At 36.6% G+C, this 23,714-nt stretch overlaps 1 protein-coding gene across 1 annotated transcript; it reads left to right on the plus strand.

Moving 5' to 3' along the window:
* Window positions 1–274: 274 nt before the first annotated feature.
* On the plus strand, window positions 275–1,021 carry LOC149181369 (uncharacterized). Its single transcript, XM_089414171.1, has 2 exons — window positions 275–305; window positions 384–1,021. The coding sequence occupies exons 1-2, from the start codon at window positions 275–277 to the stop codon at window positions 1,019–1,021; spliced, it is 669 nt and encodes a 222-aa protein (XP_089270297.1).
* The last annotated feature ends 22,693 nt before the right edge of the window (window positions 1,022–23,714 follow it).

Below are 23,714 nucleotides of genomic sequence, written 5' to 3' on the forward strand. Positions count from 1 at the left end.
GTCCACTCCATATCAGTGTAGGTACAAATAATTAAATCCACAACCAAAATATCTATCGTCGATCATTGCGATCACCAACAAAATTAAGCCTTAATCACACATTAATCATCACCATAATCTAGTTTGACATGAGGGTTGAGGGACTACATCATAATCAACTAATCACCAAAACAATTATATCAATTACCATTCCAGTTAACATAGTTGCAAGGTTAAAGAGGGGGTTGGACCCATCAAGTGGTATCAGAGCAGGAATTAAATTATTTTGACAGAAATGGAAGTTGGAAGACGAGGTCGTGGGAGAGGTATATGCAGAGTAGCAGATGAAGGACTAAGAGAGGAAATTCGGATCCTAAATGCCTGATTGGCGGCGGTAGAAGCAGGGAGAAGAAGGGATCCTGATGGAGGAGATGAGAGTGATGAAGAAGCTGCAGCGACAACAGATGGATCAGATGAAGAAGGACTTGAGATCAGGTTATTGAAGTCAGTTTTGTTGGCTAATAGTAAGCCAAAACCAGAGATTTCGAATTATGACGGAAGTTTATCAGCAGAGGTACTGCTGGATTGGCTCAGTGAGCTAAATAAGTATTTTGAGTATGAAGAGATTAGTGAAGATAAGAGAGTAAAATTCACTGCCACCAGATTGAAAGGGCATGCAGCCTTATGGTGGGATAGTGTACAGGTAGAGAGGAAGAGGTTGAATAAACAACCTATTAAGAAATGGACCAGGATGGAAGCTAAGTTGAAGGGAAAATTTCTGCCCAAAGATTATCAGATTGCTATGTACAGGCAGGTACAAAATCTGAAACAAAAAGGCATGACTGTGAAAGAGTATACGAAGGAATTCTATTGGGTGAACCTGAGGGCAAGTTATATGGAGGACACCCCAGAGAAAACAACGAGATTCGTGAATGGTTTGAGATTGGAAATATTGGATGAGATAAGCATTCTCTCGCCCAGAACTATAGATGAAGCTTATCAAAGTGCCTTGAAGGCAGAAGAGAAGATAAACAGGAAATAGAATGCCAGGAGAGGAGGAGGATCTGGCAGAGGAAGAGGACGAGTTTTTGGCAGAGGTAAAGCTATCAATCCCAATGATGAAGGCAGCAGCTCGAAGGCTTCAGGGATAGCAGAGAAGGACAGTAGCACGAGAGGAGGAAGGCCATACCAGCGCGGAAGAGGTAGTGGCAGAGGCAGAGGAGCTGCCATCCAGTGTTACAGGTGCCACAAGTGGGGGCACAAGTCCTATGAGTGTCCTGAAGGAGAGCAGGCTGGGACAAGGGGAACATACATTGCGCAGACGGATGAAGCAGAGGCACCACCCCAAGAGGTAGAGAACATGCCAGAGATAGGTGAGGCCTTAATTTTAAATAAGGTACTGCTGAAACCAGCGAAGGAGACAACTGACCCAACTCAAAGGAAGGCATTATTCTGGACAGTTTGCAAGTCGCACAGAAAATGCTGCAAGCTGATTATCGACAGTGGGAGCACAAATAATCTAGTCGCCACAGAGATGGTGGAGAAGTTGGGCTTGAAGAGGCTGAAGCACCCCACACCTTACAAGGTGTCGTGGTTGTAGAAAGGACATCAACTATTGGTTGATGAACAATGTGAGGTTGAGTTCCACATTGGCAAATACAGGGACAAAGTTATTTGTGATATAATGCCAATGGACGTGTGTCACATACTGCTAGGAAGGCCATGGCAGTATGACAGAAAAGTAGTGCATGATGGGAAGACAAACTGTTACAAGTTTGTCAAAGATGGGATTAAGCACACGCTTGTACCCATCAAGGAGGAAGAGACAACAGAAACAAGTGGAGTCAAAGCATTACTGGTGGGAGGAAAGGAATTTCTGAAATAGATCGAAGACAACGAGATAAATTATGCTGTTGTAAGGAGGCCAAAGACAGTGTTGTTGCACACTGAAATTTCAGATTTGCCTGAGGAAATTCAGGAGATGTTGCAGGAGTTTAGTGATATTGTGGTAGATGACTTGCCAGATAAATTGCCTCCTAAGAGAAGTATTAGTCATCACATTGACTTTATACCTGGAGCTAGTCTACCAAACAAGGAGATCAGAAAACAAGTACAGGAATTGCTGGATAAGGGGTTGATAAGGGAGAGTTTAAGCCCCTGTGCAGTTCCAACAGTTCTCGCTCCCAAGAAAGGAGGAGAGTGGTGAATGTGCACGGATTCGAGAGCCATCAACAAGATTACCATCTGGTACAGGTTTCCACTGCCATGGATGGATGATATGATGGACTGCCTAAGCGGGGCAGCATACTTCTCGAAAATCGATGTGAAGAGCGGTTACCACCAGATCCGGATCAGAGAAGGGGATGAATGGAAGACAACATTCAAGACTAATGAAGGGCTGTATGAGTGGCTGGTAATGCCATTCGGTTTAAGTAATGCCCCTAGTACCTTTATGCGCCTGATGAACAAAATGCTGAAAGAGTTCATTGGGAAGTTTGTAATTGTCTATCTTGATGATATATTAATTTTCAGCAAGACTAAAGAGGAACACTTTCGACATGTTCGGAGTGTGTTGGAGAAATTGCAGCAGAATAAGCTGCTGATAAATCTAAAAAAATGTTCTTTTTTTCAAAGAGAATTGGTTTATCTAGGTTTTGTGATTGCAGAAAATGAGCTGAAGATGGACCCAGAGAAAGTTGCAGCTATCATTAGCTGGCCATCCCCAAAGAGCCTGTTTGAGGTTCGTAGTTTTCATGGGTTGGCAAGTTTTTATCGTAAATTTATCAGAAATTTTAGTGGAATCTGCGCGCCTATGTTGGACACTATTAAGAAGGCGAGTCAGCCTTTCCATTGGACTGAAGCAGTAGAGAAGAGCTTCCAGGTATTGAAGAAAAAAATCACTGAAAGGCAAATCCTGAGATTGCCTGATTTTAATAAGCTTTTCCAAGTCCGTTGTGATGCTAGCGGTACGGCCATTGGGGCTGTACTCAGCCAGGAAGACAAACCTGTTGCTTATTTCAGTGAGAAGTTGAATGAAAGTAGGCAAAAGTACTCATCTTATGACAAGGAATTCTATGTTGTCGTCCAAGCGTTGAAGCATTGGAGACACTATTTGCTGGGTAGTGAGTTTGTTTTATTCTCTGATAATTCTGCATTGCAATATGTGATGCAGCAACATAAGCTGAATCACAAGCATGCAAAGTGGGTGGAGTACTTACAGAGCTTCACATTTGTGTTGAAGCACATTAGCGGACAGGCCAACAAGGTAGCAGATGCGTTGAGTAGGAGAGCTTTGCTCTTGCAGGAGAGTACGATACAAGTGCTGGGATTTGAGCATTTGAAAGACTTGTATCAGACGGATGCAGATTTCAAAGAGGCTTATGAAGCCTGTCAGAATCCTTTGTTGAGAAACAATAGTCCATGGTTGGACTATAATTTATAGGAAAAGTTGTTGTTTAAGGGAGGACAACTATGCATTCCCGACTGTTCGATGAGAGAAAACATCATCCAGGAAAAGCACAGCGGAGGTCTAGCCGGACATTTCGGCATAGACAAGACTTTAGATCAGCTCGAACACTTTTATTACTGGCCAAGAATGCGAAGGGATGTGCAGCGATATGTGAGCAGGTGTAAAGTGTGCCAATTGGCAAAGGGACACAGTCAAAATACAGGACTCTACACACCACTGCCTATTCCAAGTAGACCGTGGGACTCAGTCAGCTTGGACTTTGTCTTGGGTCTGCCAAGGATGCAGCGAGGTTTCGACTCAGTGATGGTGGTAGTAGACCGGTTTTCGAAGATGGCACATTTCATCCCTTGTAGGAAAACCAGTGATGCCACTCATGTAGCACACTTGTTTTTCACAGAGATTGTCAGACTGCACGACCTACCTAGGTCCATTATTTCTGACAGGGACGTGAAATTTACAGGACATTTTTGGCGCACCCTGTGGAAGAAATTGGACACACAGTTAAATTTCAGCTCTGCATATCACCCACAGACTGACGGGCAAACGGAGGTGGTGAACAGGAGTTTGGGAAACCTGCTATGGAGCTTGATTGGAGAAAATTCACGGATGTGGGATCGCGTACTTGCTCAGGTGGAATTCTCTTATAATGATTCACCGAATCGCAGCACGGGATACAATCCTTTTCAGATCTTGTATGGCATGCATCCTCGCAGAGTGCATGAGTTGCGGGATCTAGGAAAGTTGGAAAGAAGGAGTGTTGACGGGGAAGATTTCGCCAAAGCAATGAACGACTTACATGAGCAGGTAAAGTCGAAATTGTAGGACAACAGTTAGAGATATAAGCAGCAAGCAGATTTAAAATGGCGGGAAGTACAGTTTGATGTAGGGGATGAAGTCCTTGCACACTTACGCAAAGAACGGTTCCCTAAGGGCGAATATAACAAGCTAAAATATAAGAAGATTGGCCCCTGTAAAATTCTGCGTAAATTCTCAGCCAATGCTTATGAATTACAGCTGCCACCAGGTATAGGCATATCGCCCATCTTCAACATGGCAGATCTATTTCCATATACTACCATTCCTGAAGACGACAGTGCAGCACGGCCAGAATGGGACACCCAGATTGAAAGCGGTTCTTGGATGAGGCAAATGCCTTCAGCTCAGCCCCTTGAGATCGAGAAAATTCTCAACACACAGGTGGCCAAGCGAACTCGCAGAAAGGAGTACCTGCGGTACCTTGTCAAGTGGAAGAACCGTCCCATTGAGGACAGTTCGTGGCTTGACGCGACACAGATACAACAAGCAGGCTATTCTATGGAGGAGCTCATGGAGCGGAGCCATGAATTTTTATTACCCCGGGAGCCTGATGTAGGAGCATCTAGCTGAAGGGGATCATCATGGCAGGGGGTCATTTGGTCTCAGTGAGGACAGAGGAAACAGTTCAAGAGAACATCTTAGTTTTATTTTAATTTTAATTTCTTAGTGATGCAGCATTAGGAAGGTGAATGTCGATTTAAAACTGTTGTAGTTAATTGTCCTTTTATTTTATTTCCATATGTTAATTTTTGCAAATTACAACATAGAAAAAGACAACAGTTATAGAAACTGAGTAAACTATCAAATGTAACTGACAGCAGTTAAGATAAATTGTTTTCAAAATCATTCAAAAGACAAAAGGATGCATTGTAACAGGTTCGATTTTGAAGAGGAAAAAGAATAATAGAAATCTCTGCAAACAGAAGTACACATTTGAATCCACATTGCAGTCCATTAACAGTCCTTTAAATTTGTGTTATCTAGTACTGTGTGCAAGAAAACATTTTTTTTCATAGAGCATGTGCATTTCTTTATTTACATGAATTTAACAGCCTCATAGACAACCAAATATTCCAAGCATCAATAGCAGGAGAACCGACAAAAGTCTGGGAAACTGTTGAAACCCTAGATATATTAAAGCAAACAAAACGGTGGAGTATCATAAAAAATTACAGTCCCAGGCAACATAACAAAGAAAAATAACACAGGTAATTCTCAAGCAACCAAAATATTTCTTTTTTTTTCAAAGAGAAATGAAATAGTCTTTGTCAAGACAAAATTACAGTCTATATAATTTAAACACAATCCAAGTTCAAACATGGTTCACACCAGAAAACGGGTTGAGAAACCATAACCACAAACCCTACAACCATCAAGTATAAATTATGACTGTGCTAGACCAGAGGTCTACAATAACTTAACACAGAGGAAAAGTCAAAATTCTCTGAGCCTAAACCCTAGCTAGGCTACCATTAAGCCGGCGAGATCATATTGAACAAAAAATAAACAGAGCTATCAAGGAGCGACCCTACCAGGTTTGCAAGCGTGCACAAGAGTGGAGATGAGGTTCTCGGAGCTGACTTCACCTACAAACACCCATCGATAATAGGGTATGAGAATCATAGAAAAGCAAAACTGAAGAAAATAATTGACTGAGGGTTTCAGGGATAGGGGAAACTTACCAATAGAGGAGATGGCACCTCGAGACCACGTTCAGGACCAGGTTGCAACCACCAGAGGGTTCTCTGCTCACAAGGAGTGGCAGCCTCAGTAATGGAGTAAAAAGCGAGAGGTAATGATAGCATAGAGCGAGGGCTTACCTTGCCCATTGATGAACAGAGCCGAAGCCACGAACCCCCGAGACCACAACCTGCAACAAGAATCGAAAGCACAAGCCAGTAAACCTCAAGAGCAGCTGAGTGGAGGAAACAGAGATGGGAAAATACATTAATAGTTAAAAGACGACTTGTAGTGAATGCACACAGAGGAGCCGAAGCCAACATAACTAGTATACCTTTCACAGATGGACAGACCTCATCCATTGTAGATACAGAGAAGCATACAAATAAAAATGATAAAGCAACCTTACCACCCGGTGGAGCAGAGGTTGCGGCCACACCAGGGCCGAGCAACAACATCACTGACAACAAAGTCACACAGAGAAACCAGCACAGAGAACCAGTGGAGGAAACCCTCGAGCCACCACAGAGCAAACAAAACAAATGACCGAGTGATTAGGGTTGAGAGTGTTAACCAAAGGCAGGAGGGTGCCTTTCGAGGCAGGGACACATGTCCACTCCATATCAGTGCAGGTACAAATAATTAAATCCACAACCAAAATATCTATCGCCGATCATTGTGATCACCAACAAAATTAAGCCTTAATCACACATTAATCATCACCATAATCTAGTTTGACATGAGCGTTGAGGGACTACATCATAATTAACTAATCACCAAAAAAATTATATTAATTACCATTCTAGTTAACATAGTTGCAAGGTTAAAGAGAGGACTGGACCCATCAAGTGGCCACGTGTTGTGGGGGCCTGGTGGCTCTAGGTATGAGGGTGACTACTAGTGATGTGGGTCTGATGTTTCTTGGTGCGAGGAGAGGGTGAGTAGATAGGGAGGGGGGTCAAGGGTTTGTCGCTTATGCAACACCACTGATCCAAGGACTGGGTTGACAATTCTAGTATTTGGAGACTTTTTGTGAGTGGGAGTCTTGTGGAGTTTGGATAGCGAGGAGGCCATGGTAGGAGATGCAGTGACAAAGAGATTCCACACATTGGGGTGTCAACCCTCAAGGCATTAGAGTGATACATCTAGTCAACTAGTGAGACCCTTGGGGAGAAGTTGACTAGTAGGCCAGCTCTCCAAGAAGGGTGGACCTCCCCCCCCTCCGCCCCATTTAACTCTATTTAGTCCCAATTATGTCATGTTACTATGATTGTTGAGCAATTATCTTAGGATAGGCAAGATGAATACAATGAATTCATAACTTTCATGAATGATTTGTAGCATAACTAGTGGCACAGACTAGATAAGTTGGAATCTCTTCGGTGCAAGCATAAGCATATTATGGATAAGAAGACTCGCTTGGAGGGCCATCTGGATCACATAGAGGCCCATGTGCATGAGGAATTTTGCTAATCTCCACCACCAAGAGATGAATCATACACTCCAGAGCTAGGGTATACTAATGCTCAGAGATGATGGCTAGTTGTTTTTGTATCTTGGGTCATTTTTTTTTTTTATGGGTTGCATGCATGAGATACTTTGGTTTTATGTTACTCTTCTCTTTGTGATTTTGTCAATACCTCCAAGCCAACCAGTCCGGGAGCAATGAAGCTGGAGGAATTTTGACCTGGAATCAACCATGAAGTAGTATTTTGAGTAATTAATGGAAACTTTCGAATTATATATATATATATATATACATTGATGAACAAAATATATTAGATATTTTCAATATATATAAAAATAACAAACATTTTATTAATATTAAATTTAAATTATTACAATACATACACAATGAAATTTTGGCTCTGTTAGGGTTTTCAAAATCTATGTATAATAAAAAGTTATCAAAAACCCTCATGGTGGCCCAAACTATCTCATAGAGGGCATTTTCCTTTACACTTGCAGATATGTTGCCAGGAGATTGTGTGCCAAATTCACCAACTTGTTATCAGATATTTGTCAAGCTCCTCTCTAGATAGTCACTACTCATTAGGGTTTTCTCTTCAGATTTGGTTCAAGATCTGAAGTTTTGTTTAGAGCTCCAATTGAGTATTCCCTCAAGCATGCAACAGCTTCTTTTCAAAGTAAGTAGTTGGATGATGTGGATCCTCTCTCCATTTAATATATTGGTAAATCACCTCTATTTTCTTAGTTCTTCATCTATGAGGGGGGACTAGAGACAAACCTTACTCCTCTCAGACTTTTTCTTATAAATATGTCATCCATGCTCAAACCCCTAAAGAAAATTAGACCCAGATGGCTCCTAGGCCATTTTTGGTGGAAAAAAGAGGAAACTCACTGCTTAGAAATTTCTCACTCAAATTTGGAGGATCTTCATTGCATATTTAGAGAAAGAACTAATTTGTTGATTTAATGGCTTCTACAACTAATCTCTACCAATGGTTCCATATCGTATGGACTAAATATTGCAAGGTTATTTTATGCTCAAGGGGAGTATTCATTGTGTTATTTGAGGAATTGAAAGATTATCATAAAGTTTTATCTAAAGGGCACTAGTTTGGAGAAATATTGGAATATTTTTAACCATTTAGTTCTCTAATTTTGGCCCATCCACAAATTTCATTACGAAGATGTCAATATGGGTCAGGATTCCTAATCTACCTCCCTTGTGGCACTTTACAATCTTTCAGGACATTGGAGACACTCTAAGCCGCTATATTACTATTGATGCCTCTTGCGGGTGGCTTGGTGTGTACACCTATGAAAGAATTTTTGTTGAAATTAATATCAGTAAAGGGTCTGAATCAAATCATTTTAAAAGTCAATGATTTTCATTGGACATCAGCTTTGGATTATGAGAATATTGCTTTTTGTTGCCACTTATGTCATCAAGTAGGTGACTTACATGAATTCCTATCCAATATTTAATTCTCAATATAAGTGGAACATCCAAAATTCCAGATCTAAAAGTTGGAAGCCCTAAAAACCTCCTCCTATGGATGACAAGGCCCCCTCTATGTTGGACAAGGATGATGAAGTGTTGATAATGAAATCCATTTGGGGGACAAGATCCAAGGCTCAACGACTTCTGGTGTGGACCATGCTCCTTCAACAAGCAGAGAGATATTATATAGTAATGCTTCTCTGGGTATATTGAAACGAGCTCATTAGTTAGCTTCCTCATAATTTTATAAGGAATCTCCCTAAATGTGTAATGATAATTTGCAGATCACTTTGATCGAACCACCTTCGAATGGTTGGGTCAAGGTTTCAAAAGAGAAAGGAAAAAAAGTTGGCTTGAGGAAGAGCCCTAATTTGAGTGATTCATATTTCTAATTATTTCTTCTATCCTTTTATTTCTTCTTTGTTACTCTCAATATCATCCATCTCTGTTTAGATACCATTAATATACGACAAATTGTACCAAAAAATGAGACATGATATAATTTTTTTTTCTTTGTTAAAAAAAAAATAGACTTAAAAAAATAAAATTTAGTTAAATTTTGATTATTATAAAAAAATATTATAATAAATCAATATAATTTTTTAATAATATGCACAACATTATTCTTGAAGTTTTAAATAGTGTACAAATATAATCAAATATATTGTAAATATTTTTATTTCAAATACTTTTCTTTAACAAATGTATTAAACATTAATTATATATATATATATATATATATATATATATATATATAGATATATACTTTATTTTTTACTAAAGAATATGGATTAACTCACTTTAGCTAGTGTTAATTCATGCAATTGTGAAATATATTCGAAGAAAATAATATCATATCTATTCTAATATTACTAATATTAATTATATTACTAATATGAGTTAGATCATATTTAGATATTATCTAATTATATAATATTATTTTTAATAAATATATGGTAAATATATAAATATAAAATGCTATTAAATTTACATATAAATATTAAAATATATAACCATATAAATTAAATTAAAACTATTTTACACATTTATCATATATAAAATTTAAATAACAAATATCTTTTTAATATTAATATTAAATTACTATAAAAAATCAACATAAATTTTTAATGGTATGCAAATATTATTATTATTGAAGTTTTAATAAATTGTATAAATATGATCAAATATATTCTCAAAGTGGGGGCTTTTGTGAGGAGTGATTTTGTTCTACTATTTCTAGATTATTCACATAAACTATATATATAGGGAGTGATAAAAATTGGGCTCTAATGCTTGTATGTGTGTATTTACATAGAGAGCTTCTCTTAGCTTCAAGAATCATAAATTCTCTACTAACGAGGCCAACCACGTGAAGGTGGAAGCTCATCTGGCCTCCCCCCTCACTTCTAGCCTATAATTACACTACACTCATCACTCCCCAAACCCCACCTTTTATTTTAAATTACATACAATATGTCATCCACATTCATTCTAAATACATAGATATAAAGGAAACAACATAATAAATATTATACACAATCATCAATGCATATCAAATTTCCATTAATACATGATTGCATATCAAATTTTGCAAACATAAAAACATTATGCGTAAAATTTTGATTATTACAAAAAAACAAGTTTTAAAGTTTCAATCATTGCAAGCAAAGAAATTGTAAATACACAAAAAAAACCCCAAAAATGGTCAAAAATACAAACATTACATGCCAAACACAAAAGATGTTTTAAATGCATAATCATACAAGCCTATGTAGACATTATGCATTGGCAAAAGAAATTCACACACTTTAAAGTACAAGTCATACAATATAATTGTAAATACTATGCAAATGAAACTCAAAAAACAAGCATACACAAACATACAAACATCCAATATCAATTATACAGTAAAAATGTTGTAAATGCATAATATACAAGCACATGGAGATACTAAGCATTGCCAAATAAAACTTCACACATATTCCAAAGTACCTATCCAAATGTCATACACAATCATTGTAAATACAAAACCATACAAATGAAACTAAACCACAAACATTGCTACAATCATGAATACACATCAATTTGAAAATGCAAGAATACAGAAACATAGAAACGTCACATATCAATTACACCCTAAAAATATTGCAAATGGATAAGATACAAGCACATGGAGATACTACGCATTGCCAAATGAAATTTCACACACATTCATTCTAAAGTACATATCCAAATGTCATACACAATCATTGTAAATACACAACCATACAAATGAAACTAAAACCACAAACATTGCTACAATCATGAATACACATCAAAAGACAAGCATACACAAACATAGAAACATCACATATCAATTGCACCCTAAAAATATTGTAAATGCATAAGATACAAGCACATGGAGATACTACGCATTGCCAAATGAAATTTCACACACATTCCAAACTACATATTCAAATGTCATATACAATCATTGTAAATACACAACCATACAAATGACACAAAAACCACAAACTTTGCTACATACATGAACACACATCAAAATGCAAGAATACACAAACATAGAAACATCACATATCAATTACACCCTAAAAATATTGTAAATGCATAAGATACAAGCACATGGAGATACTAAGCATTGCCAAATGAAATTTCACACACATTCCAAAGTACATATCCAAATGTCATACACAATCATTGTAAATAAACAACCATACAAATGAAACTAAAACCAAAAATATTGCTACAATCATGAATGCACATCAAATCTTGATCACCATACATAAATAATATTGTAAATACAAAAACATACAAATATCACCCATCAAATTTTGATCACCACACATAAAATATTGCAAATACACACATATCACACATCAAATTTTAATCATCACAAAAAACATGTTGTGAATGGTCATTGCTAAAGGAGACAAACACACACACAAACATTTCAAAATACATATCAACATGCCATACATATCCATTGTAAATACAACCATTAAAACTCAAACAACAAACATTATCATAGACAATCATAAACAAAGTACAAAATGTCATCAAACATTACATTAAAATAACATGAATACACGTCAATACACAAACAAAAATTGTTTTAATGCATTTAAGAATTTAAAATGTGTAAAGCATACATTAACAATTAAGAAGTTGATTTTGGATTTCAAATTTCAAGTATGTTCCATAATGTAGATTGATGTATCATTAAAAGTTATTAGCTTAAAATCTATGATGCTAACTACTATTAGACATAACCAAATCCAAGGAAAAGTAAAAACTAAGAAGTGGAAAAGGAGAGAGGATGCACAAACCCTTAAGAACGACCATGGTTCGTTCTTAAGGGCATTGGGAAGGGGCTTTTTAGCCCCTTCAAAAAATTTTATTATTATTATGAGTTTTCCGAGAGTAATTACAACACAATGAATAAATAAATGTTAATTTCTTTTGAAAGCGATTAATGTCTTAATCATTTCATGTCTTTTGTCATGAACATGATGGACATGTAAATGCTTCGTATGTCGTGGCCATGCACATATCCCAGTGATTCTCTGCAAAAATAATATATTTTAAAATTCAGTGAAAATCCATGCTTTCTATATAGTGGAACAAAAAATGCATAAATTGATTTATCATTTAAGAAAGTGACTAACATAATTTGATGATTGAAATCATCTTCTTAACTTAACTTGACTAAAGAGAAACCTTGCTACATATTGAGCATTAGTATTGGAGCATGTACTTTGACTTCAAAAGGAAAAAAATCATTGCACCTAGAGGCGCTATACAACCCAGTATGGGGGTAGATCTCACATAAAAACAAAAACGTAAATGTAAACATAATGTTTAACATTTAACATTTTTAATTTAATGTCGGTCTTATTTAAAAATCAACCTAATTATTAGTATGTATAAATAAAATATAAATTTAAAATATAAAGAGGTTTACGAACACTAAAAAAAATGTAAAAATATAAATAAACTAGAGGTACATAAATAAATAAAACCCCATTTTATATTTGTTCCACAAACCTCTTTATATTTAAGAAAACTCAAAAAATATGTTTTATTTAGGTGAAGCCTATGGGCCAAATACCATGAGACAAATAATTATTAATAGAATGGACCAAATACCATATTTATAAAAGAGGTATGGTAAATAAATAAATATAAAAGAAGTATAAAGAGGTATGATAAATAAATAAAAATATATCAAATAGGATTAGAAATCAACATCTAATTATATACCACACCTATGGGTAAAATACCATGGTAAATAAAAGAGATATGATAAATAAAAATATAAATAAACTAGAAGCATGGTAAATAAATAAAACCTCTTTTTATATTTACTCCATAAACTTCTTTATACTTACTAACACTCAAAAATTAAGTTTTACTTAGGTCACTGCTATGAGCCAAATACCATGGGCCAAATGATTATTAATACTATACCAAAAAAGATTATTAACCCTATTATTTTTATTGTTATTATTATTATTATTAAATCTAATATTCATATTAATATATCATAATACTAATATTATTAAATTTAATAACTTTGGATTAATACAACATTAAATTTGTTATATTATAATATATCATGATATATATTAACTCTAGATATATATATGGAATAGAAGAACAAAGACATAGAGTGATAGAGGTAGAGAAATAGCGGGAGTGACAAGGGAGAGATGGAGATAAACTTAAGGATATGGGAGAGGAGGAATAAAGAGAGAGAGAGAGGGAGATGAGTGAGAGATGTAGATAAGGGTAAGAGAGGGGGAGGGAGAGAAGGAGAGAGGGAGGGAGATAGTGAGAGGATTGGAGGGCAGAGAGAGAGAGATGGGGAAGAGAGAGGAAGGTAGGAGAGAAAGGGAGAGAGAGAGGAGAGAGGGAGGGAAGAAGAAAAACATAGAGAGTGAGAAGTGGAGAGAGAGGGAGGTGACAAGGAAGAGATGGAGAGAGAGAAAGTATGTTTAGGGGAGAGATAAAGAGACAAAGAAAGAGAGTTAGAGAGAAGGGGAGGAGAGAAGGAGAGAGGGAGGGATATAGTAGCATAGTTGAGAGAGAGAGAGAGTCATGGGGGAAAGAGAGAGAGAGAGAGAGAGAGAGAGAGAGAAGACTTTAGAGAGAGGACGAGAGTGATGGGGAAGAGAGAGGATTGGAGGGCAAAGAGAGAGAGTGATGGGGGAAGAGAGATGGAGGTAGGAGAGAAAGGGAGAGAGAGGAAGTACGAGAGAGTGGACTTGAGAGAGAGGAGGAGAGAGTGAGGGAAGAAGAAATATATATAGAGAGAGAGAAGTGGAGAGAGAGAGAGGGAATGAAAAGGGAGAGATGGAGAGAGAGAGTGTATGTTTGAGGGTGAGATAAATAGACAAAGAAGGAGAGATGGAGAGAATGGGGGAGAGAAGGAGAGAGGGAAGGATATAGTAACAAAGTTGGAGAGAGAGAGAGAGGGAGGGAAAGAGAGATGGAGTTGGAGGGGAAGAGAGGGAGGTAAGAAGAAAGAAATAGAGAGAGAAAGGTGGAGAGAGAGAGAGATTGATAAGAAAAATGGAGAGAGAGAGGGAGAGAGGACAACAAGAGGGAAGAGAGACAGAAGCAGGGGAGAGGGAGGTAGAGAAGGGGATGGGAGGGAGGGATAGATAGATAGATTGGAGAAAGAGAGTGCATGTTTTGGGGGTGATATAGAGAGACAAAAGGAGATAGAGATATAGATGGAAAGTGAAGAGAGGGAAGAAGAGAGAGATGGAGAGAGAGGAAGGACAAAAAGATTAATAGATATGGAGTGAGAGAGCATGTGCGTTTGGGGGGTTGAGATAGAGAGACAAAGAAGGATATATATATATATATATATATATATATAGGGGAGGGGACGGAAGAATATTTATTGCACTAGATGCATTGATTTTAGTGTAGATGTTGATATCTAATGATATTTGATTGTTTGCACTAGATTCATTTATTTCAATGTAGATGATTTCTAATCCTATTTGATTGCTTTCACTAAATGCATTGATTTCAGTGTAGATGATGATTTCTAATCCTATGTGATTCCTTGCACTAGATGCATTGATTTTAGTGTAGATGTTGATATCTAATAATATTTGATTTCTTGCATTAGATACATTGATTTCAATGTAGATGATTTCTAATCCCATTTAATTGCTTGCACTAAATTCATTGATTTTAATGTAGATGGTGATTTTAAATCCTATTTGATTGCTTTCACTAGATGCATTGATTTTAGTGTAGATGTTGGTTTATAATCCTATTTGCTTACTTGCACTAGATGCATTAATTTAAGTGTAGATGTTGGTTTATAAACCTATTTTCTTATTTGCACTAGATGCATTGATTTGAGTGTAAAGGTTGATTTCTAATCGTATTTGATTGCTTGCATTAGATGCATTGATTTCAGTGTAAATGTTGTTTTATAATCTTATTTGATTTCTTGCATTAGATGCATTGATTTCAGTGTAGATGTTGATTTCTGATTTGATGTAATTGGATGTATGATGGTACATTAATTTTAAAGTGATTGGATTAATATTTTGCATTGATTTCAATGTAAGCACAAAAATTATTGACAATGTACATTGATTTTTGTGTTATAGTAATTCAACCTATTAATATTGGAGAGAAAGAGAGACAAGGTATGATGTTTACTACAATATCTCGAGCTAAAGATTTAAATGGTTTATGATTTAACCTGTCCTTTTCATATAATCGATATGAAAAAATGACAAAAGTAACAAGGGTGACAATAAAAATAGTAGAAGAAAATAGTTTGAGATTAATCACAATGAAGACTATTTCTAATTTACTATATTCTTATTATTCACATTTTCTGTCACTCAACACTATTACATTGTCACTTTACATTCAAAATTTTGATTTCATCATTTTTCATCATTAAAGTTATTCACAATATTTATTATTCACAATATTTATCATCTCAGCAAACTAAGGTAATTAAGCAAATTTAAAATTAAAATGACTAAATTAATCTAAGACCTATTTAACATATTTAAAATGATTATATTAATATTAGATGATTTTACATATTATTGATAAAATCAATCATCTGTTCGTTAGATTTTCTTTGACTGCACATGACTGAAACCAGCCTAGATCCATCTTAACTCCGGATCTATCAAGCGCCGAGAGGGATGAAATCTCTCGAGGTGCAAACGTTTCCTCAAGTTTTGCATTCAAAAAAGAGGTTTTCACCTCAAGAGGTTTGATCCCTCTCTGCACTTGATAGATCCGGAGTTAAGATGGATCTAAGCTGGTTTAGATGAAAATAAGTTTAAAAATTAAATAGTCTAGACTCTATATAATAATGAGATAAAAAAGTACTTACTCACTGAAATTGGCTCATTTAGTAGCCTTCATTGTAAGAAGAGAAAATGCAAATCTTGGAACATGAACATATTTAAAAATCGACGATGACGAAGAAGTTGAGATTTAATAAGGTGAAGGAGTTGGGGCTTAAGAAACGCATCATTTTGGGAAGGCTTTGGTAGCTAGAGTCATATGGAGGCTCATATCGAATAAGGGTCTATGAAGCCAAGTTATCCTATAAAAATACATTGAACCTAGTTCATTAGAAGACCTTCCAAGGATACTCATAATATAATTTGTTGATATGTTGGAAGGACATTGTCCAAGCCTTCCCTCTTGTGTGGAATTGGCTACTGTGGGAAGTTGGTAATCGAGAAAGAGTAAAAGTAGGAGCTAATCCTTCCTAAGGTTGGAAGTGGAGAAGATTCTAAAGTCCCTGAAAACAACTATAACTTAGATTAGACAACCTCCCTAGAATTCTAATGTATATGGCATCAAGAGTGGAAGAAAGCAAATTTCCTAAGTTTAGATGGCATTGAAAGAGATGTATGGGAGGCCTATACAAGAAAACTGAAAATTAGTCATGTTTGAATTAAAAACATAGAGGATAAATTGGTTTGATTAAATGATGGAGCCGTGAGTCAAACATTATAGGAGGGACTATTTTTCTTAACATAACTATAATGGAAAAACAACATAAAAAAATGGTAATGGTGAGCACCTATGTATCCTCAAGCCCATCCATTGTTTGCTCTCTGCTCCTGCTTCCCATTCCTGCTGAGAACCCGTCACAGCTGAAAATGAATCCCACAACAATGAAATCCAATTACTCCAACTACTTACTGAAACAGATAAATTCGGTGGGTTATCCAAATTTCTATATATAAATTAGATGAAAATAGAGAAAATATAACCATAGATGAGTTGATCCAGTGGACTGGCGCTGGGAAGAATATGAACAACACACAGTTGTCAGAGATTATTTTGATTTGTGAATCTGATGCCTGAAGCTGCTGCTCTGCTCGCTAAGCATCCCTGTAAATCCACGCACAGGGATCCACCTTGTCCACACTGCTCATGTTCTCCATATAACCGTGCAGGTGGATCGGTGCCGAGTCATCCACCTTCCATTTGTTCATATATTTCAGATGTTGTTGACTAAGAACATAGAGAATGAATTGGTTTGATTAAATAATGGAGCCTTGAGTCAAACATTATAGGAGGGACTATTTTTCTTAATAATGGAAAAACAACATCGAAAAAAGAAAATGGTAATGGTGAGCACCTGTGTATCCTGAAGCCCATCAGTGGTTTGCTTCCTGCGTCCCATTCCTGCTGAGAGCCCGTCACACAGCAGCTGAAAATGAATCCCACAACAATGAAATCCAATTACTTACTGAAACAGATAAATTCAGCGAGTTATCCAAATTTCTATCAGATAAATTCAGCGGGTTATCCAAATTTCTATCTATAAATAAGATGAAAAATAAGAAAATATACCCATCGATGAGTTGATCCAGTGGACTGGCGCTGGGAAGAATATGAACAACACACAGTGGTCAGACATTATTTTGATTTGTGACTCTGATGCCTGAAGCTGCTGCTCTGCTCGCTGAACATGCCTGTAAATCCACGCACTAGGTCCCACTGGCACAGGGATCCACCTCGTCCACGCTGCTCATGTTCTCCGTATAACCGTGCGGGTGGATCGGTGCCAGGTCATCCACCTTCCATTTGTTCATATATTTCAGATGTTGTTGAGTCTTTAACCTATTCAAATACCAATCGATCAAAAATGTAGAAAAGCTTCAGACCTGTTAGTGTTGTGCTGGTCGAATACGAGTGGTATCATGCATCACAGTCACTATTTTTGACAGAAACAATGCTCAGAGGCTGAACAAGTCCCTCGATCGATCAGAGACGCCTCCCAAAGACAACCCGAGACGTTTACAGTCATTTTACTCAACTCAGCTGAGATGTTGGGAATTTGTAGGTGTTATAATTCCCTGAATCGTGAGGGCAGTTAGGTGATTCCCAACAGCCTCAGCCTCTGGACGGGCTCTCAAGCACACCTTCATATACTGTACAAAAATTGGAATTGGATTCAAAACATTTAGGTGATTACAGTCTTAAGGAGGTCATAAATAAAATTATTGAATTCTACTAATTGTATTGCAGATTTGGAATTCCCATTCTCCGGGAAAAGTAAGGTTGATTTACCTTTGTCGTAATTCAGGTGCCGTTGCTTTCAGGATCTGAGGGATGTCTCAGCTCCCCACAAGGCCCCATCCCAACTTGAATTTCCTACGTGTATGACAAACTTGCATTCTCGGGAAGGAAACAAACAAGGCCTATTCAGATCCATCCAGACTTAAAATGGAAATCTATGTTTCAATTAATCGAAGAGAGAATTAGATGGGCATATAATCTATGTATACCTGAATCGGCGTTCTTCCCTGTGTCGCACCCTAATGAGATATACTCTTTGTTTCTCCTTCCACCTTATTGGTGTGTACCAAATCTGGATTTCTCTGGACTTCTTCCAAAGCCCAACGAGGTAAGGGAATGCTACATCCACAACACTACAAATAGAGAGCCTTATCATACAGAATTGCATATAAAACAGAGAGCAGAGCTACTACTTGTATGCATTTAACAACAAAATTGATAATAGAGAGCTACTTATATGCATTTAACAAAATTGAATTAACAAAAGAAAGACACACAGAAACAAAGAGACTATACATAATTTGAGCAGAGCTACTTGTATGCATTTAACAACAAAATTGATAATAGAGGGCTACTTATATGTATTTAACAAAATTGAATTAACAAAAGAAGACACAGAGAAACAAAGAGACTATACATAATTTGACCATATCAGATGAACATTAACAAAAGAAGACAAAGAAAGTTGAAACAGAAAGACTATACAGGATTTTACCAGAAGAGAGGAGGATGGGGATGACGATGTGGATGTGGGAGGATTTAATTGTGTGCCAATCAGGGGCAGGAGCAGGGCTTGTGAAGTAGTTTGCAGCAGTCGCAAGAGGCAATACCAAGACAAGACAGAGGTAGTCTTTGTTTGCCATTGCACCGCCAAGACAAGACGGGTAGTCTCTGTTTGCCATTGCACCACCCAATTAAGAGCTTGAAAAGGGTCGGCTAAACTATCCCATCCCATGCAAATATGAACTATGAACTGATTGAAATTTATGTGCATTCAAAAACTGAAGCAGAGCAGGTACCAATTCATTTCTGTGGATTCAAAAACTGAAGCAGGTGCCCATTCATATTTAAGCGTTTAGCCTGGCAATTCAATATATGCTAGAACCATATTAATTGCATGAAATAATTACACGAAATAAGCTAATTGCATGAAATAATTACAAATTCATATTAATTGTAATTCTTGCAGTGTATACCAATTACTATGCCAATTTAACATCTATGTGAAGTTTGCATGTACATAAATTTTCATACCTGGGATTGATAAGGATATGGATGGATATCTCCTCATTCATATACCTTTCGCGCCTATGATGTCTGTCTACTTTCACCTCCCCATACCGCGCAACACAACAACACGCAGACCAGACCATACCAGACAACAACAGGCAAACTAGACCAGACCAGACTACACAAAACTCATACAAAACTCATACAAAGACCACCAGACTCACAAACATACATGACATGGAGATTAAGACAAGACTCATACATCTCGGCGCAGTAGCCATGGGAGGAGGAGGAGCAACAGATTCGTAAAAGGCAAAGATTGGGACAAGGATCAGAAACAAATATTGGTTGGATTCAACGATCAAGCTTTTATTGACTGCCACCTCTGTAAAACAAAACACTTTTCTTGACTTCCAGCTCAACAAAAAAGCACTTTGTCGGGACATGATCTTGGATTGCCACTTGGAGTATATGTCAGAATTATGGTTGTAATAATGTAAGGGTAACCCTTTTGTTAAAGGTTGACAACTCATCATATCTCATTTGAAAATGAATGATTATCTATTATTAAATAATGAAAAGAAAATTGAATTCGTTGAAGTGAAAAAGGAAATTGAATCTGTTGAAGTACCAAAATCATAATCTACGACCTTTTGGGCTTATTTTATCATAAATAAATAATTTTTGTTTATTAAGCATTACACACATATCTATAGCTTTAAAATTATATATATTACTAATTTATAATTTAGTAAAAATGTATATTTTAGGTGAGTGTAATAAAACTTAAATTTATTTTTTGGAATCGTTCTTTTGTGAATTTGAGAATGCTCCCGACCAATCAAGTTACCAACTCTAGAGTTGTTTCACAATATTTTCAAAAAATATTAATGTTGTTTAGGTTTATTGCTTACCTATCCAAGGGAAGCCCACAACGACTAGATTTAAAATAAGGCCAAAACACACTCTCATTCATAATGACCAAACTTATTATAGCTTGGGAAAGGGAATCTTAAAGGGAATTACAAGCAGATACACTAAAAATTGTTCATGTCCCGGGAGGTATGACATGTTGTTGAAGGATCATATATAGTTCTAGTGACACACTTGGCATTGATGATTATTATCGACTTGATTGAGGAAGATCATGAGCAAGGTTCATCGAGCCTCATTATCTTTCCAACTTTCGAACTTCTCTTTCTTTGTTCATTATCGTGTCACTTCACTATACATTTATAAAATGTCAAAGAGATTGATTTCATCTTCATTTATTAATTCCCTCCTTCTTAAACACTACTTCCATGGATTTCCATACGGTTAAAACATTTGACATGTGATGGGGAGAAGAGAAGCGCATATGTCATGCATACTAATATATAATAATTGTCATGGGTAGCATAATGAGTTTGGGATTTGTCATTGAATATATGATAAATGATTATCCTCTTCGATGGAGTAATTTAAACCATTACAAGTAACATCTTAATTATCATCTATTCAACAATTTTGAGAAGGATGAAGTTCAAAACTAGTTAGATTTTAATATAAGGAAAACTTTCTAGACAAAATTTAATTCATAGATTAAACTCTCTCTCTCTTGCGTAAAAAAACATATTAAAAATGTCTCTCTCTCTCTCTCTCTCTCTCTCTTTAAAAACATACTAAAAATGCTTCACCTAAATTTTATATAATAAAATCATGTATCTTAAAAATCACTGAAACTCTATAAAAAAATTACGAAATCCTTACTAATTTAAATAATTTGTACAAATATTCCTACACATTTTTCATATTAGATGATATATATATTGTTGAAAATAGCAACAAGAAATGCTAAAAATAGAAGTGCTAAAAATAACACTGCTATAAATAGAAGTTTGGGTACCAGTGCTAGATTGAGCAACAGGGAATGAAAAATGGAAGTGCTAAAAATAACATTGCTATTTTTAGCAGTTCGGGATGGATTCCTATTTTAGTCAGTCCCTAAACTAAAATAGTGAAGTAAAATTCGAATTTGAACTTAATAGCTGTTTGAAAATAAATAAATTAATTCACTATGAGTTAATTAGTTGTGAAAAATCAAACATGAAGTCTATGTGAGGACATGCAACAATTTCTCCATTAATTGAGGAATTTATCCATCAGTTAAAGAGATAAGGATGAGTTCTAATTTGAGTTGTAATTAGTTAGCTCAGTTAACTGAGTCAAGTCCAGTTAGATTGATTTAAACAGTTCATTTAAATTAATGTGAGTTCAGTTAGTTAATGCATGCTTGCATAGAACTGCTACACTTCAGATAACTGAATATTCTCTCATGAATAACTCATGCATGTCAGTTCAAACAGAGACACAGTTGAGATTAGAGGAAGGGACAATGTACTATCAGTTGGAGGATTTTTCCTATAAAGGAAACTCATCCATGGAGAAGGATTTATCTCCTTCAGGATTGCGTAGTTAAATCAGAGGTTAGTGAGTGTGTGAAGAGGCCAATTCACACAAGTGGTTGCACTAGACCCCAAGAAAAATTGCGTAAAGAAATAGGAGGCTTGGAGGGCAAAGGAGAAGGTTTGAGAGAGGCCTTTGACTGTCTATGAGCAGCAGAGGGATTGAAAAGAGAGCGGGATAGCTTGTGCGCTGATTCTTTTAGTAATCCAGACTATATTTCCACTTGTATGATAATACAGAGTTGGGGTTTTCGGCTAAGGTTTTCCCTTGGTTATTTCTTCTATGTTCATGTGTGATTGCTTTCTCATTCTCAGTTATATGTGTTCTATTTGATCTTGCTCAAATTTGATTAAGCTTCCGCAAGTTTGTTGTAGAAGTAGATATTGTATTTCGCTTTAGTATATTACATAATCTGTTGATCTATAGTGGGAATTTCTACATGGTATCAGAACAAAGGTGATTAAGGCGAAGAACAGTATACAAGAAGGAAAATTTCGAAGTTTGGTTCTTGAAGATAGAAATCGAGTTCTTATCACATCTCAATTTCACCTATGGCGTTCAGTGGTTTAAGACTCGAGTATGCCCTTGATGGTAGCTTGAATTATATAGCATGGAAGGATCGCATGGAGGCAGTATTAGAGGATAACGGTCTAAAGGACTTCATTGATCAAGAAGTCCCCAAGTTGACTGATGCTACTCAACTGGCGGAATGGAAGAATTGTGTGGCTAGAGCAAGGAGAATCCTCCTGGAGGGAGTTCGAGACCACATTGTCTCGAGCCTCCATGGGAAGGAGACACCATTTTCAATGTGGAAAACATTGAAAGATCTATATCAAAATAGCAGCGATAAGAAGAAGCTGGATCTAAAGGAAAAGCTTCGGAAGATCAAGTGTGAAAAGGGCGACACGATCTCTATGTATCTAAACAAGCTCACCACATGCAGGGATGAGCTTGGAAGTGTAGGGATCGTGACGGCTGATGATGACATGGTGATTCTTGCACTCCTCGATCTTCTTAAGAGCTGGCATAGCTACTAGGACTCGGTTAATGGAAGAGAGAAACTGCCAAATTGGGAATGACTTTGGTCGGATCTGATGCAAGAGGAGATAAGAAGAAGCACCAGAGATGGTTTTTCATCAATGGAGGATGAAGAAAACTACCCCTTAGCGAGTAAGGTGAAGAAGGGGAAGGAGAAGGATTCTCTTTCCCAATCCAGTTCTTCCCAAGGTGGGAAGAATTTTGACAAATCGAAAGTACGATGCTTTCGTTGTCATGAGGTGAGCCATTTTGCTACAAATTTTCCACTGAGGAAATCCAAGAAGGGATCCATGGAAGGATCAGAAGGTGAGGCACTGGCCTCACAGTTTGAGTTGGATTTCACACTGTTCGCATGCATGGTTTCATCCATTGTGGGAAGTGGTTGGTTTCTTGACAGTGGAGCTTCTTTCCACATGATCGACAATAAGAGTTTGTTCAGTACTTTGGAGGAGAAAGATCTCCAGATACTCATATCGATGGGTAATGATGAAAAGT

Source organism: Pinus tabuliformis, chromosome 3_2 (assembly GCF_031772625.1).
Source record: "Pinus tabuliformis cultivar Carrire ecotype Pingquan chromosome 3_2, CPIR1, whole genome shotgun sequence".
NCBI classification, from domain to species: Eukaryota; Viridiplantae; Streptophyta; class Pinopsida; order Pinales; family Pinaceae; genus Pinus; species Pinus tabuliformis.